We start from the raw sequence: 16,932 nt of genomic DNA, 5'->3' as shown, positions 1-16,932 counted from the left end.
CTCTTCACCCCCAGTGTATAACATCCGGTCCCTCATCCCCAGGTTATAACATCTGGCCCCTTGCCCCCTGGTATATAACATCTGGCCCCTCGCCCCCAATATATAACATCTGGCCCTTCACCCCCAGTGTATATCACCTGTCCCCTCACCCCCGATATAGAACCTCTGGCTCCTCGCTCCAATATATAACATCTGGTCCCTTGCCCCCAATATATAACATCTAGTCACTCATCCCCAGCCTATAACATCTGGCTCTTCACCCCCAGTGTATAACATCTGGTCACTCATCCCCAGCATACAACTGGCTCCTCACCCCCCGATATATACCATCAGGATCCTCTCCCCCAGTATATAATCTCTGACCCCTCACCGGCCTTCTGCTTTAACTGACAGGACAGAATTTCTGGTGGTGAGGAGCTCACTGATACCAGTGCAGTCCTGTAATAGGACACACCATTCTAACAAGTCCGTTCATGACATTTCTTCCTCCTAAATCTTCCACCATCACCTGTGAGTGATATTATTAAGAACTGGAAGGAACCGCAGCCACAAAGTGAAGGCCCCATAACATTACAGAGCGGGGGGGGGGGGGGGGGGGGCTGAGTGCTGAGGAGCTGATGGCAGAAAAGTCACCAACACTCTGCTGACCCCATAGCTGCAGGGTCCAGGCCTCCCTTGGTATTAACATGAGCACAAACACTGTGCCCTCCAACCGGGATCTTCACGAGCAGCCATACATCACCAAGCACAATGCCGAGCGTCGGATGGACTGCTGTAAGGCCGCCACCACTGGACTCTGGAGGCGACATGTTCTGTGCAGCGATAGATCACACTTCTCTATCTGGTGTTAATGGAGTAGTCTGGGTTTGGTGAATGGCAGCAGAAAGTTACCCCCTGACTGCATTATGCCCTCTTTACAGTTTGGTGGAGGAGAATAATGCTATGGGCTGTTATCAGGGGTCAGCTGAGGCACCTTAGTTCCAATGAAGATAAATCTTAAAACTTCAGCACAAGACATTGTGGACTATTGCAGTTTTGTGGGAACATTGGTGAAGACTAGGGTTGAGCGAAACGGATCGTTCATTTTCATAAGTCGCCGACTTTTGGCAAAGTCGGCGTCTCCTGAAACCCGACCCGATCCCTGTGCGGGGTCGGCCATGCGGTACGCGACCTTGGCGCCAAAGTCACGTTTCGTATGACGCGTTTAGCGCCATTTTTTCAGCCAATGAAGGAGTGTGGGCAGAGTGATGACATAGGGGTTAGGGGCGTGCACGGCTATCATCATTTTATCGCTTGTGCGCAGTAGGGATTTGCAATGTGTAACACGAGATTTTCTGTGCTGGGACGGAGGGGAATATGGGACGGAGGAGAGAGAGAGAGAGAGAGAGAAAAAAACCAAAAAAAAAAAAAACCCATTGACGTGCATAGGGTTTCGTGTTCCGGCCGATCCTCGACTTTTTGCAGTAATCGGCCGATTTCGCCCGACTCGACTTTTCAAAAAGTCGGGTTTCGCAAAACATGACTCGACCCTAAAAAGGTCAAGGTCGCTCAACCCTAGTGAAGACCCTTTTCTGTCTCCCATAACCAACTGTGCCTAGAGTACAGGCTCCATACAGCCATGGGGGGGGGGAGTTTACAGATGGATATAGATACAGTACAGACCAAAAGCTTGGACAAATCTTCTCATTCCGGGTGACTACCTCTTGAAGCTCATCAAGAGAATGCCAAGAGTGTGCAAAGCAGCCATCAAAGCCAAAGGTGGCTGCTGTGAAGAACCTAAAATATAAGACATAATTTCAGTTGTTTCACACTTTTTTGTTAAGTATATCATTCCACATGTGTTAATTCATGGTTTTGATACCTTCAGTGTGAATGTACAATTTTCATAGTCATGAAAATACAGAAAAATCTTTAAATGAGAAGGTGTGTCCAAACGTTTGGTCTATACTGTATGTACATGTGGGATTCAGCTTTGCTTCCTCTATATTCATTTTTCTGGCATGCAGGAACACACCTAAATTTAGAAGAACTCTCCAGCCTTACAACACGACTACCTTATAAATCCTTTAGTCACAATTTACTGCGGAAATACACACCTATGTAGTCATTACTGGTATAAAATGTCATATTTTACAAGCCTTTGCAAGTGTCTGGCAGCGAAACGCGTCATCTATGGGGTAATGAAGCTCTAGGTCGTCCTACAACCTACTGTCAATTTCATTAATCAATACGGTGGATTGTCCTCTGTGTATCTCAATAGTATCAGTCATTGCGGTGATGTGAAATGCGTGGTAACCCGAATGGTAGCAAATACCTTCTCCACTGCTATTTAAGATATCAACAATAGGATCATTAGTAAAAACCAAACACAGTCATTCTATAATCGTCTCTACAGACGGCGGCATCCAAGGTTATCTACTGCGCCCCGATAGAAATCAGACTGCACCATTTTCACCAAGAGGAAAGAAAGAAGAAGAAGGAGGAGGAGGATGGTGGCAGCTTACTGTACGTAAGAGACAAATCCCAGCCAGCTCAGTCATTGCATGGCACCGCATCTATTAATATAACACGTCTCAGCTATAAACCAGCGTGTACCCACTGCGGCACAGATCGCAAACATCCCGATATCCTAACATTCTGTATGCCTTTCATTTTTCCCTGCAAAATTTTACGCACCAGTTCTGTGCCAAAAAAAAACAAACAAAAAACATCAGAGCTCATTTCGACAGATGCATTCAAGCTACGATTATCTCCGGTTTTACATAGGACTGCAAGAAAACGCTATTGCAATATCTTAGGATAACATACAGCTCCAAATCCCGCGTCGGTTATACTGATCATGTCAATTCCAACAATTTATGTTTTCTACGTAGTAAACCAAGAGCCGGTCATAAATCTAAGAAGATCTCAGACGGTTCCAGTAATCAGGCGACGGATATATCGTTAGGGGGGTCTATCGTATAGAATAGTAGGGCACAGATATCCCCCCATACTCACTGCGTGCACGGTACCTGTCTCTTCCTTGCAGCTGTGCTTTCGAGAGCCTAGCACCAGCTGCCGTGGCATGGACAGAAATGCATCAAACTAGAGGGAGGGACGGAGGATGGGAGGAGACCAAGAAAACTAAAGGATCAGCAGGAGCTACTAAGTAGAGATTAAAAAGCTTTGAAGGAGATTTTCGGGAAGGATTTTGCAAGAGCAGGTGTCATGGAAGCAAGAAGAGGCAAAATATAACAACAGATAAAACTATAAAACGTACTCGTCAACCCTTCTGGAAGACGAGACCCAACGGAGCAATGTTCTGATAAAATACTCGAATTCTTCTAGTTTTCTTTACTCCTACGGAAAACAGTCTTTGGAGGCTTCAGAGAGCGAGGAGGACTGGTGACAACATTGGTCATTGTGGACCAAAGATCTTAAGGCTCGTTTACATGTCCGATTTTCACAGAAAGCTCTCGACCTGTGAAGAGTTGATGGGGACATTCGCACGTCCGTGTTTTTTCAGGGACCGAGAGGTTCGCGGAAAATCATGGAGACGGGTTGGGTCAATAGTAGAAATGCAAGTCAATGTGTCCATGAAAAAAATCATGGAGACGGGTTGGGTCAATAGTAGAAATGCAAGTAAATGGGTCCATGAAAAAAATCAGACTGTGCTCGGATGACATTAGATGTGGTCCTGTCTCCACAATTTGTCATAGAGAAGGTGGAAGGTTTTTTTTTTATTTCAACACCTATGAGAAAAACTGATCAAACTCTGGTCAAAAGTCTGTTTTTCTCATACGTGCAAAATTGGGATGTGTGAATGAGCTCAAAGGTTGTTTTATAGAAAGGAGTAAGGATTATGTTCTTATGCTACTTTTCACTTCACAGAAAAACCATGATATCGCTTCTGAAAGGTTAGCTAAAAGCACCATTCTTAATAAAGAGAGAGAAAGAGACAGAGAGAGGGAGAGAGAGAGAGAAAGAAAAAGAAAGGGAGAAAGAAAGAAAGAAAAAAAAGAAAGAAAGAAAGAAAGAAAGGGGGAAAAAGAAAGAAAAAGAAAGAAAGGGGGAAAAAGAAAGAAAGAAAGAAAGAAAGAAAGAAAGAAAGAAAGAAAGAAAGAAAGAAAGAAAGAAAGAAAGAAAAAGAAAGAAAATGAATGGCTGGTGGTGCAGAGCTCACTGATACCGGTGCGGTCCTGTAATAGGAGCCATTGGGTAACAAGTCCGTCCATGACATTTCTTCCTCCTAAATCTTCACCCAATCACCTGTGAGTGATGTCATTGAGAAGTGGAAGGAACCGCAGCAACTCAGCTACGAAGTGGAGACCCCGTAATGTTACAGAGAGGGGTCACCGAGTGCTGAGGGCAGAAAAGTCACCGACGCTCTGCTGACTCCATAACTGCAGAGTCCAGACCTCCTCTGGTATAACATCAGCACAAACACTGTGTCCTCACCGGGAGCTTCATGGCTGAGCAACTGCATGCAGCCATACATCACAAAGCACAAGGACCATACAGACATGGGGGGGTTACAGATAGCTTTAGATAGATATGTACATGTGGGATTCAGCTTTGCTTCCTCTATATTCATCTTTCTGGCATACAGGAACACACCTAAATTTAGTAGAAGAACTCTCCAGCCTTGCAACACGACTACCTTAGAAATCCTTTAGTCACAATTAACTGGGAAGCATACACACCGATGTAGTCATTACTGGTTTATTTTACATGCCTTTACAAGTGTCTGACAGCGAAATGCGTCGTCTATGGGGTAATGAAGCTCTAGGTCGTCCTACAACCTGCCGTCATCATTTCATTCATCAATGCGATGGACTGCACTGTTTGCGTGATTGTCAGCTCAAGGTGCAAAAAATAAGCCCTCACCAAGCCCCAGATCCCGAACCCGAAAAATGAAAACGTTACTGGTCTCAGAAAATGCCGATGCAAGCAAAATTTTATGTTTTACAGATTTACTCATTTTTGTTTCACCCTTTAAATAAAAAATAAACTACACATGTTTGGTATCTGCGCACTCGTACTGACCTCGAGAATCATATTGCCCGGTCAGTTTTACCATATATTGAAAATAGTTAATAAAAAAGCAAAAAAAAAATAGAAATAGTAGTGTAATTGAACTTTTTTTTTGCTAGTTTTTTTGAAATTTCAACACATTTGGATTTTTTTTCCTGCTTTCAGTGCGTCACATGATAAAAGGAATGGTGTCATTCAAAAGTACAACTCGTACCGTGAACAAAAAAACTTAATACGGTTATGGGCATGGAAAAAACAAAATATGGTTATTGGAAGAAGGGGAGGAACAAATTGAAAAGAAAAATGGAAATTTTTCTGAGGACTACTTTGGCAAAATAATCAACTCCTTTTGGAACTAGTGGTTTAAAATTTACAAAAGGCGTCAGAGAATGTTGCCAGCCGTCTCTTAATGGTAGCACACCTTTTTGGGCTAATTAAATAGGATGATAGGAAAATGGGATTTTAAGGGCACTTAGGCCATATAGCAAGATGTCCCTGTTTGCAGATGACATAATTATTTTTCTTGAACATATTCAAAACTGAATTTAATAAATTACGGAGAATACAAACAGTTTTGCAAATATCCTGTAAATCGGTATTACCGACCGAGAGCTCTAAAGTTGACGAGTCCTGCTAAGTTCACATAAGCGTATACCATAGTAACATAGTAACATAGTTAGTAAGGCCGAAAAAAGACATTTGTCCATCCAGTTCAGCCTATATTGCATCATAATAAATCCCCAGATCTACGTCCTTCTACAGAACCTAATAATTGTATGATACAATATTGTTCTGCTCCAGGAAGAAATCCAGGCCTCTCTTGAACCCCTCGACTGAGTTCGCCATCACCACCTCCTCAGGCAAGCAATTCCAGATTCTCACTGCCCTAACAGTAAAGAATCCTCTTCTATGTTGGTGGAAAAACCTTCTCTCCTCCAGACGCAAAGAATGCCCCCTTGTGCGCGTCACCTTCCTTGGTATAAACAGATCCTCAGCGAGATATTTGTATTGTCCCCTTACATACTTATACATGGTTATTAGATCGCCCCTCAGTCGTCTTTTTTCTAGACTAAATAATCCTAATTTCGCTAATCTATCTGGGTATTGTAGTTCTCCCATCCCCTTTATTAATTTTGTTGCCCTCCTTTGTACTCTCTCTAATTCCATTATATCCTTCCTGAGCATCGGTGCCCAAAACTGGACACAGTACTCCATGTGCGGTCTAACTGCAGCGCCCCAGAGTCCTGGTCGTTGCAGTACTGATGCTCCGCCGCTAAGGGGGGCTATGGTACGTCTGATGGCACTGAAGGAGTTCACATGACCAGGTATCACAGACACCAATACACTTCACAGTCTGGCCTCCAGGGGGAGCTAAGGGTGCTATGTATTAGGCCACTCCTCACAATCTGGTAAAACTGGGGGTTAGATAGGAAGTTAGACAGAAAGCTGACTGGGTTGGAACCAGGCAACATCCTGTGGCAGAGGGTGTTGCAGGGGAAGATTCAGGGGGGTCCCTGTCAGGGGTGGGATCCTGACAGAGGCCTAGCGAACAGAGAGAACGTTACGGGACCGCGCCTGCACTTCATCGCGGCGGTACCCCAAGAAAGGACAAGAAGCGAGGTTTATTGTGCTGAGTGAGAAACGAGATCAACGCAACAAGGAGAAATACCAGTAGGAGTCGTGCTGTAAGACGAGGCAACATCCTACTGAGGCGCGTAGCCGGTGGCCGGAACGCCGAGGAAGTATTAGGCTCCAAGCAATACTTCAAACCTACGGCAGGACAGTCAGCTATAGGCGGGCTGTCTCACACAAATCACCTACGAAGACACAGGGGGCAACAACAGGAGAAGGGCGACACTAGGGTCCAGGAAGAGCTCCGAGCCTACCCGTCATACGGGTGCGTCCTAGCCATATCATCTGGGGGACAAAGAAGAACATCATAATCGAGTTGTGAGGGAACTTCAGAAACAGACACAACAGTTGTGGGGACTATCCCGTAAGCACAGCAGGGGAGGACCACAACACATAAGCGCTAGAAGGTAGGCACAGATTTCCACCTGCAAAGGGAACTCTGGAGGTGCCATCGGACCGGCCGGACTTGCGCAGCCCGGTTAACCGTATTCCGGACTTAGGATCCTGAAGCCTTCAGTAAAGAGACTGCAACCTGGTGTCCTCGTTATTTACTGCGACCAGCACTGCATCGCACTATCACCACCATCCACACCTATTATTGAGCGCCCCTCAGCAGGGTCACGGACCGGGTCTAGCCACCGTGACAATCCCAGAGCAGAGACTCAGAGGCCCGGTACCGGGTACCCCTCGGCCCTGCGGCAGTGGGGGTGCTCCATAACTAGGGATTTGTACAGAGGCAGTATAATGCTCTCATCATGTATATCCAGACCTCTTTTAATGCACCCCATGATCCTGTTTGCCTTGGCAGCTGCTGCCTGGCACTCGCTGCTCCAGGTAAGTTTATCATTAACTAGGATCCCCAAGTCCTTCTCCCTGTCAGATTTACCCAGTGGTTTCCCGTTCAGTGTGTAATGGTGATATTGATTCCTTCTTCCCATGTGTATAACCTTACATTTATCATTGTTAAACCTCATCTGCCACCTTTCAGCCTAAGTTTCCAACTTATCCAGATCCATCTGTAGCAGAATACTATCTTCTCTTGTATTAACTGCTTTACATAGTTTTGTATCATCTGCAAATATCAATATTTTACTGTGTAAACCTTCTACCAGATCATTAATGAATATGTTGAAGAGAACAGGTCCCAATACCGACCCCTGCGGAACCCCGCTGGTCACAGCGACCCAGTTAGAGACTATACCATTTATAACCACCCTCTGCTTTCTACCACTAAGCCAGTTACTAACCCATTTACACATATTTTCCCCCAGACCAAGCATTCTCATTTTGTGTACCAACCTCTTGTGCGGCACGGTATCAAACGCTTTGGAAAAATCGAGATATACCACGACCCTGACCGATAATAATCTGTCTTCCAATTTTTGTTTGAGGTCCCATCAGCTATCTTTAGTTAGGTGCCACTAAAACTACATATATATGCCTGGCTGGTGAGTGTGCATCCTCAGCTTAGGGAATCCCATTTTCCGTATGCAGACCGAAAGCAAAGATGCACTTAATAATGGTCAATGGTCCTACAAAGTATGTGAAGACTGGACATACTAATTATCCGCTACACATGCGCAAATGATACGTCACATTGATGCATGGTGATCTCCACTTATGCCCCCACATGTATGCCAAAGAAAGATCGGATATAGACTACATTAACTGGTATCCAGCACGAGTCACGGATAGGAGACTCAACATTACCAGCCCACGTAAAGACGTAAGGACCTCACATGACATAGGATCATCAAGAGGCCTTCAACATGAGTCCTTTGGCATGCTTCAATCTGGGGAAGTGATGGTACCTTCCCCGGAATGATGCAGTGTGACACATGACATAGTATCAGTGCTGCGGTCCAGTTTGTATATGTGACCATGCAGGCGCACCATACCCATAAGAATATATTGGAGACACAACTTGGATCAGGGGGTGGATATATCCAGGGTCCTGACCCCACATAATGCTACCGTTACACGAGCAGGAAGATGAAATCATAGCTCATCACCGGTAACCGTGAAAATCATCCACACCTAATCACATCCTTTTGATCATCTCTGACAAATTCCTGCAGCCTCATGAGGAAGTAAATGAAAATATGGGGAAACGTGTCGAGGCAAACTTAGAAACACGATAAGTGATTTATCTTCTATTAGTATTACGTGACTCACAATGTTACAAGTCTGTATTGAAAGTATGTTTGATCTGCTCCTGAGACTTATCGGAGGAAAACGGATGTAATATTTGACCTTTGATATCATCTATTTTGGATTGTACACTAGTTCATTCACTATATGCCTCCACCCTTTTCTATAAGGGAAAGCCACCGTCGAGAGGTGGTGCCATTCTCGAATATTAGGGTGCCGATCTCCGCTGATAGGTAGGGTCAGCAATAGTAACAGATGGGTTGCAGATAGCTTCTTTTTGGCTGGGAATAGTCTCTGAGACAACCTTTTCATCATTTGGTCTTCTTGCACAGACAGGGTTTTTTGTGGGGGGATTATGGTGTCTCCATCACTTATAGACATGTCTGGGTGGTTTCGACTCGAGAAGTGATGTCTTGCATTGTGTCAAAATTGTAGTGCTTTTTTTTCGTGTGTTTGATGTTTTGTTCTGCAACTTTGATATGTAAATTCTAAAAAATTAAAATATGGATGACACTAGGCTACATGACTATCTTCGGAACAGTACAAAATATCTGCAAGGCTGCATGTTACCGAATATTGAACCTAAGGCTACATGTTAGCTTTATGAATTTTTTTTAATGAGTCTACAAAAATGACATGTTGCCGCTCCTTGTGACTTTTAATTACAGAGAGAATTTACACATGAGACCTTGTCACATGCATATTTGGCCAACCGCCATCGAAATAATTATTCCACCCACCCAAAGTCATGAAGCTTCAGGCAACCAAAAATAAAATGTCTTGTAAGAAGCTGTAAAAAAAATGTATTTTCATGGCTTTACTAACTTGCTCATAGTTTTAGTGGTTAAGTGAAGACACAAGTCCATCGAGAAGAAATTTCGAAGATGAAGTTGTTGGGTCACAGAGAAGCAACAACTCTTTCTCTTAGATTCTCAGAAATTGCTTTGGTTCATGCCATGATAAACAAGCGGGTTGTTAAGATCAGACTTTGATAGATCTCTGTTCTTCGAAGGGAGTCTGAAAGACCCATTCAAACCCATTACGAAAGCTCAGTGCACCCTTGGAGCAACCATTTACGTGCACCTTCTCACCTACTTGTCTCCATGTCCTCCTCTTTTTTTTTTGATTGACAGCTCTGGCTTTACAGAGACGGAGAACGTTGGATAGAATGTTGTCATTGCCGGATAGCTATGAGCACCTCACTTGAAATTTTATTTTGCCTCTTTATCTTCTTTTACGACTTGTGTGAAAATCTGATGTTGTTTTAGGTTAAATTGATGCAGAAATTCTGAAGGGTTCCCAAATTTTCAAGTTCCACCTTATGCTTTTTGAGCACAGAAAACTTAAGTCAACACAATAGAGTAATATCTGGAAGAGGTTTCTATGTTCTCTCCATATGGGATACTCCAATTTTTCCCTGACATTCAGGGTATTGATTTATACTTGGCACTAAAGAGGCAATTTTTTTAAATGGATTCAGTATGTTTTTTCCAGGGAACTTTTAAGCGATTCGGCATGTTTTTTCCAGGGGACATTACTCTTTACTAACTTTCCATAATGAAAATGAGTACCTTAGAAGAGCGTACTTGTGTGCCTTCAAAACTTCTGTACGTTGCTAGTCATCTTGGACACAAGGACCAATACTAGTGTGGAGAACAATATATTTTGCTGATATTTATAGGAGTAATTCCATCTAGGATATTTATGGCACATAAGTAAAATAGGTGTTACATGTCAGATAGAGGTGAGCCCCAATTGTGGAAAACAGGGATGGACATGCGCTGTCAGGAATAGAGTGGTGGCCACTAGTGATGAGCGAACGTGCTGGGATAAGGTGTCATCTGATCATGCTCATGGCTAACCAAGTGTCTTCAGCGTGATCGAAAAAATGTTTGAGTCCCCGCGGCTGCATGTCTCGTGGCTGTTCAACAGCCGCAACACATAAATGGCTTGCTTGTTTGTTAGGCAATCCCTACATGCGTTGCGACTGTCGAACAGCCGCGGGGACTCAAACATAGTATTTGAGCATGCCGAAGTCATTCAGTTTGCACCTGAGCATGCTCGGCGCCATATCAGAGCACTTTCGCTCATCACCAGGGGCAGCTCTCTTCATTTTTTTCTGTGGATCTCTGAAAATAGCCAATTCATAAAGCACAGATGGCACAACATCTTTAAGATGTGCAAGGATACAAATTCTTCCACCAAAAAAGACCACATTTCTTGTGCAGTGCTCGTATGAAAATCTCAGAGAATGTGCAGGGACCATGAATAATATGAATTTTGTCAGTACGTGTGAGTCAGATCTATGGTTTACTTTGCCTCGGGGCTGTAAGATTTAGCAGAACCAAGGTGACAAGGCAGACTGCAACGCTCTGACACAGATGGAGCGCCTGCTGAGCCGAGAGAACAGAATGCGGAGATGCGGGCAACAGGAAACACCGCCTATCACCCCGTCTACTACACATGCACTTGGTAGGAGATGTCATTGCTGGAAATACATCTGTTAAATATTCTTGATCGCCATGTAGTTCAGACGGTGTCATCAATATATCAGATTCATGCACATATGACTTGCTCTTCTTGGGAATCAAATAAGAATATGAACCCATTTTCTGCTTTTTTCCGATATCCTAAATCTAGACATGTGTCTGGTATTACGGCTCATATTCAACTGAATGGAGCTAGGCTGCAATACCAGACTCAACCCATGGCCTAGAGTGGCGCTGTTTCTCGGAGAAACGTTCATTTCCTTTTGATCTGACATTAGAGGTGGCATTAAACAAATTGGATATATGTATTAAGCTATCGGGTTTTTTTTTTGTAAAAATGTGCAACTTTTTTTCTGTATTCTGATGGTAATAATATTTTATACACTATATACATATCTTAATCATTGAAATCAAGTTTCTCATTCAGCTCCATTGCCCATGGTGTATAACCTCTGGCCCCTCGCCATGCCGTTTGCCTTTACAAGTGGTGACATCAGTGCCAGTTTCTGCATCGGTTACTAGACGGCTCTGACTCTTTGTTGCTGGTGATGTTTGACAACATCAATCCTATTTTATGCCTTGGACTTGTGGCTATCACCAGTCCAAAAGCTATGTGGTCAATACTGTTGATTTGGATTTTTTCCTGCTAAGTAGGGTTGTTCACTATATAAACCTTTGAGAGCCAGTTTCCACTGCCAATGTTTTTGCTATCTGGTTTTACTTGTGTGCTGTGCATCTAGTATAACTTCCTGGTTTATCTTGTTCCCTGATCTCGGCTACTTTATTGACGTTCCTCCTGCCTGAAAATGTTGTCCCTAAACCGGCTATCTAAATTTTCTACTGGACAACTTACGCCAACGAACAGCAGCTGAATCTGCGGCCCAGCCCAGGGACCCCTGTGTAAGTCTACATAACGGTACAGGGGTTAAATGGTGAAAGGCTCTGGATAATAGAGCAGCTAGCGCAAAGTCTGTTCATGGTAGCCATTTTGCAGCTGTCAGGTGTCCTCAAACTGATTTCTACAGAGGCTGATGGGTTCTCAAAAGAACCGTCCTCTTTTACATATCTATGCCGTATTAATTTAATCAGTGTATTATATGTAAAGATGGCGAATCATAATTGCCAATATTCTCTGATTTTGAGTTGGATGTCCTGTACTCCCAGCAGCATAAGCAACTCTTCCATAAGCAACTCTTTGCTCGATTTAAAGACTTTCTCAATGTCAATTTCTAATAAATAGCATCTGATTAGGGGGGTATTTTAATTATCATTATGGCGGCTTGTTCATTATTTTGGAAACAATTAACAACCTAAAAATCAATTGAACAGTTCAGACTTAGTGCAAATAGAACAAAGATCAATTAGCATTTTAGAATTTTTTTTATTGATCCGCTCATCTCTAATTACGCATATGGTAAATGGGACTTTTTGTCTTGTGATGGTCCTGATCCATGATTATGAGCGGTTACATTTTCACATAAATGTATCCAGGAATTCCTGAGTCTGACAATGACCTTCCTCATATAATCCACTAAATCTTTCATCCAATATCACGCGCCTGAGCCCTTCCTGTAAGCTGCTGTGAGACCTGGAGGCAAAGGTTGCAGAATAAACAATACAAAAATAAGACAGGTGACCTATTACCATGATGGGAAGCGAGATTTATTGTGTCGGTGACACCGGACGTCGGCCTGAAACCCCTCGTATCTGATAGGGAACCTACACTGCATGGACAAGATTAGACAAGAGATAGGAAAGACATTATTGGTACAGCAGACAGGTGAACTTGCTCTGCTTTATAGCGAGTCTCCCTGTTTTCAGCCTAAGGCTACTTTCACACTAGCGTCGTGCACTGCACGTCGCTATGCGTCGTTTTGTAGAAAAAACGCATCCTGCAAAAGTGCTTGCATTGACTTGCATTAGCGACGCAGTGCGACGCATTGCCACACGTCGCAACCGTCGTGCGACGGTTGCGTCGTGTTGCGTCGGACCGTCGCCACCAAAAAAACATTGCTTGTAACGTTTTTTGGTGCGTCGATCCCGTCTTTTCCGACCGCGCATGCGCGGCCGGAACTCCGCCCTCGCCTCCCCGCACCTCACAATGGGGCAGCGGATGCTTTGAAAAACAGCATCCGCTGCCCCCGTTGTGCGGCGCATTCACTGCTAGCGTCGGTACGTCGCAACAACGCAATTCGACGCTAGTGTGAAAGTAGCCTTACCCTGGGGTATGTAAACTGTTTCTGGTGTAACATAGTTATATAATGATAATAGTCAGTGCAGGGAGAAATTTCATAGCAGTGAGGGCAGGGAGAAAGCAACAGAAACCACACTGTACATGGACGGCAGGGGGAGAGTAACAGACTCTGCATTACACAGGGAGGTCTAATCACCAATGTCCAAATATTATGGCTGGCACTTCCCAATACATACTCATCAAAATTCAGTCTAACCTAAAAAACAGCCGAAACGAAGCGATCCAGAGTGGAGTAAAATAAAGCTTTATTATAAACAACTACTATCCAATGCATAAATGCCCAAGCACCCTAACGAAGTGGGGAGCTGAATAATATATACCATTCAGTAACAAATAGTGCAGAGTAGTCAATATACATTCCTTATGCTATCCGGTACATCCCTAGCTGCCTAAGCATGCACATGATACAGATGTATATAAAACCAAAGGATAATAATGATATCTACCTGTAGCACAGCGTCCCACCTCACCCCAACGCGCAATTTGCCAATAGCTTCTTTAGGGGGACGCCCCCGGAAGAAAATATTGGCGAAACGCGCGTTGGGGTGAGAATAACAGACTCTGCATGACACATGGAGGGCAAGGAGAGAGTAACAGACTCTGCATTACACATGGAGGGCAGAGAGAGAGTAACAGACTCTGCATTACACATGGAGGGCAGGGGGAGAGTAACAGACTTTGCATTACACATGGAGGCCAAGGAGAGAGTAACAGACTCTGCATTACACATGGAGGACAGGGGGAGAGTAACAGACTCTGCATTACACATGGAGGGCAGGGAGAGAGTAACAGACTCTGCAATACACATGGAGGGCAGGGAGAGAGTAACAGACTCTGCATTACACATGGAGGGCATGGGGAGAGTAACAGACTCTGCATTACACATGGAGGGCAGGGAGAGAGTAACAGACTCTGCATTACACATGGAGGCCAAGGAGAGAGTAACAGACTCTGCATTACACATGAAGGGCAGGGAGAGAGTAACAGACTGCAATACACATTGGGGGCAGGGAGAGAGTAACAGACTCTGCATTACACATGGAGGGCATGGGGAGAGTAACAGACTCTGCAATACACATTGAGGGCAGGGAGAGAGTAACAGACTCTGCATTACACATGGAGGCCAAGGAGAGAGGAACACTCTGCATTACACATGGAGGCAGGGTAGAAAGTGACAGATACCACACTATTCATGGAGGGCAGGGAGAGAGTAGCAGACCACCATCGAATCTGCCTCCTCACCACCACCACTGGAGCTGCCTCCTCACCACCAACACTGGAGCTGCCTCCTCACCACCAACACCGGAGCTGCCTCATCACCAACAGCGGAGTTGCCTCACCACCAACACCAGAGCTGCCTCCTCACCACCAACACAGGAGCTGCTTCCTCACCACCGCCATCGGACTTGCCTCCCCACCAACACTGAAGCAGCCTCCTCAACACCACTCCCCACTATCATCAGAGATACCTCCTCAACACCACCAAAGCTGCCACAACCACCCCAACCTACAGTCTCTTTCCCATTTACCGTTATTTGTAAGCCAACAAAAGCAGGGACCTCTCCCCTCTGTACCAGTCTGTCATTGTTAGTTTGTTCACCGTATTTTATATTTGTATCCCCATGTACAGCACCATGGAATCAATGGTGCTCTATAATTACATAATAATTCTAATGAATAGGGCTGTGTGGCCTTCGTGGCCCAAATTGACCCATTGGTCACAAGTCTAGAGTAGAGAGACACATCAATGCATTTCATTCTTCAGAATTTCACGCTGGAGCTTCCCCTCCTCCTCACACACAGACAGGGATAATATCCTGGAATCGGACATGCCTTCACAAGTATGTATCCTCCTTTACATCATTCACCTCCCTGCAGCGCCTCTTCCCTTCACTGTCACTCAGCACAAGATGAATCCGCGTTGAGTGTTGGAGAGGATCTGCGCAGATCCAGGGTCAGAGGTAGACCCATCGTTACTACTTGGTGCCCGTTATATGTTATCCTTCTATAAGCAAAACACTCTTAACATCTGCGTAAAATCACAAAATGGAAAAAAAAAATACGAGCACCAGAATGTTGGGATGAAAAATCCACCCAAAATAATTTTAGTCTTTATCCCTTTTGCTGCCAAGGATTTATAGACAGGAAAGCTGTTGAAGCAGAGGTGGGAATAGGACAAAGTCAAAGTGTCTCCTAGATGTAGCCAAGTTGCGTAAGTTAGGAGATTTACGGTTGAGTTGGAGTGGACTTGAGTATTGCAGCAGAACAGCAGAGCCGGGTACGTCTGAAGAATCACTGTGGAGATATAGCAGAGCCCAGCAATGTAGCAGCAATGAGTTTATCAGGAGGTGTCACAGCATAGCAGAGCGGTGTATGCAGAGCCCAGCGATGTAGCATCGGATGACAGGGAAGCAGTGCATAGCAGTGGCAGCTACCTGAATACTCAGGCATCGTACAGCTGCCTGAACTGGCCTACAAGGCCTGCGAACATGACTTCAGAGTCGGAGTGCAGTTTACCATGGTACACCGGTGGGCCAAGGAGCAGACACAGCTGGCACTTGGGGAGAAGGACAGAGAACCTGGTGCTGGAGCACCCTACTACTACTTACATTGTCCAAGCTTTCTGCTTCAAAGCAAATAAATATAAAAATGTTGTTTAGGTAATATCTGATGGATAGTAATGGTTGGATGAATGAGTTGTTGTGGATATCTGGATTATAGTAAAGCCTTTGATACATTTTCATACATAGGGGAAATAAATAATATTTTACCTTGTATTTAATCTGTGTGTGCGTCAGCGGATTTGCAGTTGGATAAATGACAGATATAAGAGTTGTTAGTGGTAGGATTACGGAGGAGAGACTAGTGAAAAGTAGGTGGAAAGCAAGGTTTTGTGCTGGGTTCTGTTTCATGGTTTCTAAATGACACAAGTTTAATAGTTAAGGTAAGCATGTAGTGAGGGCATGTATATAGTGAAGGTATGCGTGTAGTGAGGGTGTGCATGTAGGGAGGGTGTGCATGTAGGGAGGGTGTACATGTAGGGAAGGTGTGTATGTAGGGAAGGTGTGCATGTAGGGAAGGTGTACATGTAGGGAAGGTGTACATGTAGGGAAGGTGTGCATGTAGGGAAGGTGTGCATGTAGGGAGGGTGTGCGTGTAAGGAGGGTGTGCGTGTAGGGAGGGTGTGCGTGTAGGGAGGGTGTGCGTGTAGGGAAGGGGTGCGTGTAGGGAAGGTGTGCGTGTAGGGAAGGTGTGCGTGTAGGGAAGGTGTGCGTGTAGGGAAGGTGTGCATTAAGGGAAGGTGTGCATGTAGGGAGGATGTGCATGTAGGGAAGGTGTGCATGTAGGGAAGGTGTGCATGTAGGGAAGGTGTGCATGTAGGGAAGGTGTGCA

General features: G+C 44.6%; 1 protein-coding gene across 1 annotated transcript in view; it reads right to left on the bottom strand.

The window, feature by feature from the left end:
- The window catches only part of LOC143767784 (cell adhesion molecule CEACAM16-like), a 68,593-nt gene extending 66,323 nt beyond the window's left edge, over nt 1-2,270 (bottom strand). Inside the window, exons 1-2 of the mRNA XM_077256304.1 lie at nt 2,203-2,270; nt 1,663-1,776 (exon numbers count right to left, since the gene is read on the bottom strand). Of these exons, the coding sequence (XP_077112419.1) occupies nt 1,663-1,776; nt 2,203-2,270 (182 nt within the window). The remainder of the gene's footprint in view (nt 1-1,662; nt 1,777-2,202) is intronic.
- Between the last annotated feature and the right edge of the window lie 14,662 nt (nt 2,271-16,932).

The sequence above is a fragment of the Ranitomeya variabilis genome, chromosome 4, assembly GCF_051348905.1.
Source record: "Ranitomeya variabilis isolate aRanVar5 chromosome 4, aRanVar5.hap1, whole genome shotgun sequence".
Lineage (NCBI taxonomy): Eukaryota > Metazoa > Chordata > Amphibia > Anura > Dendrobatidae > Ranitomeya > Ranitomeya variabilis.
Note: the sequence above shows the minus strand (reverse complement) of the source record. Positions and strands in the feature narration are given on the sequence as shown.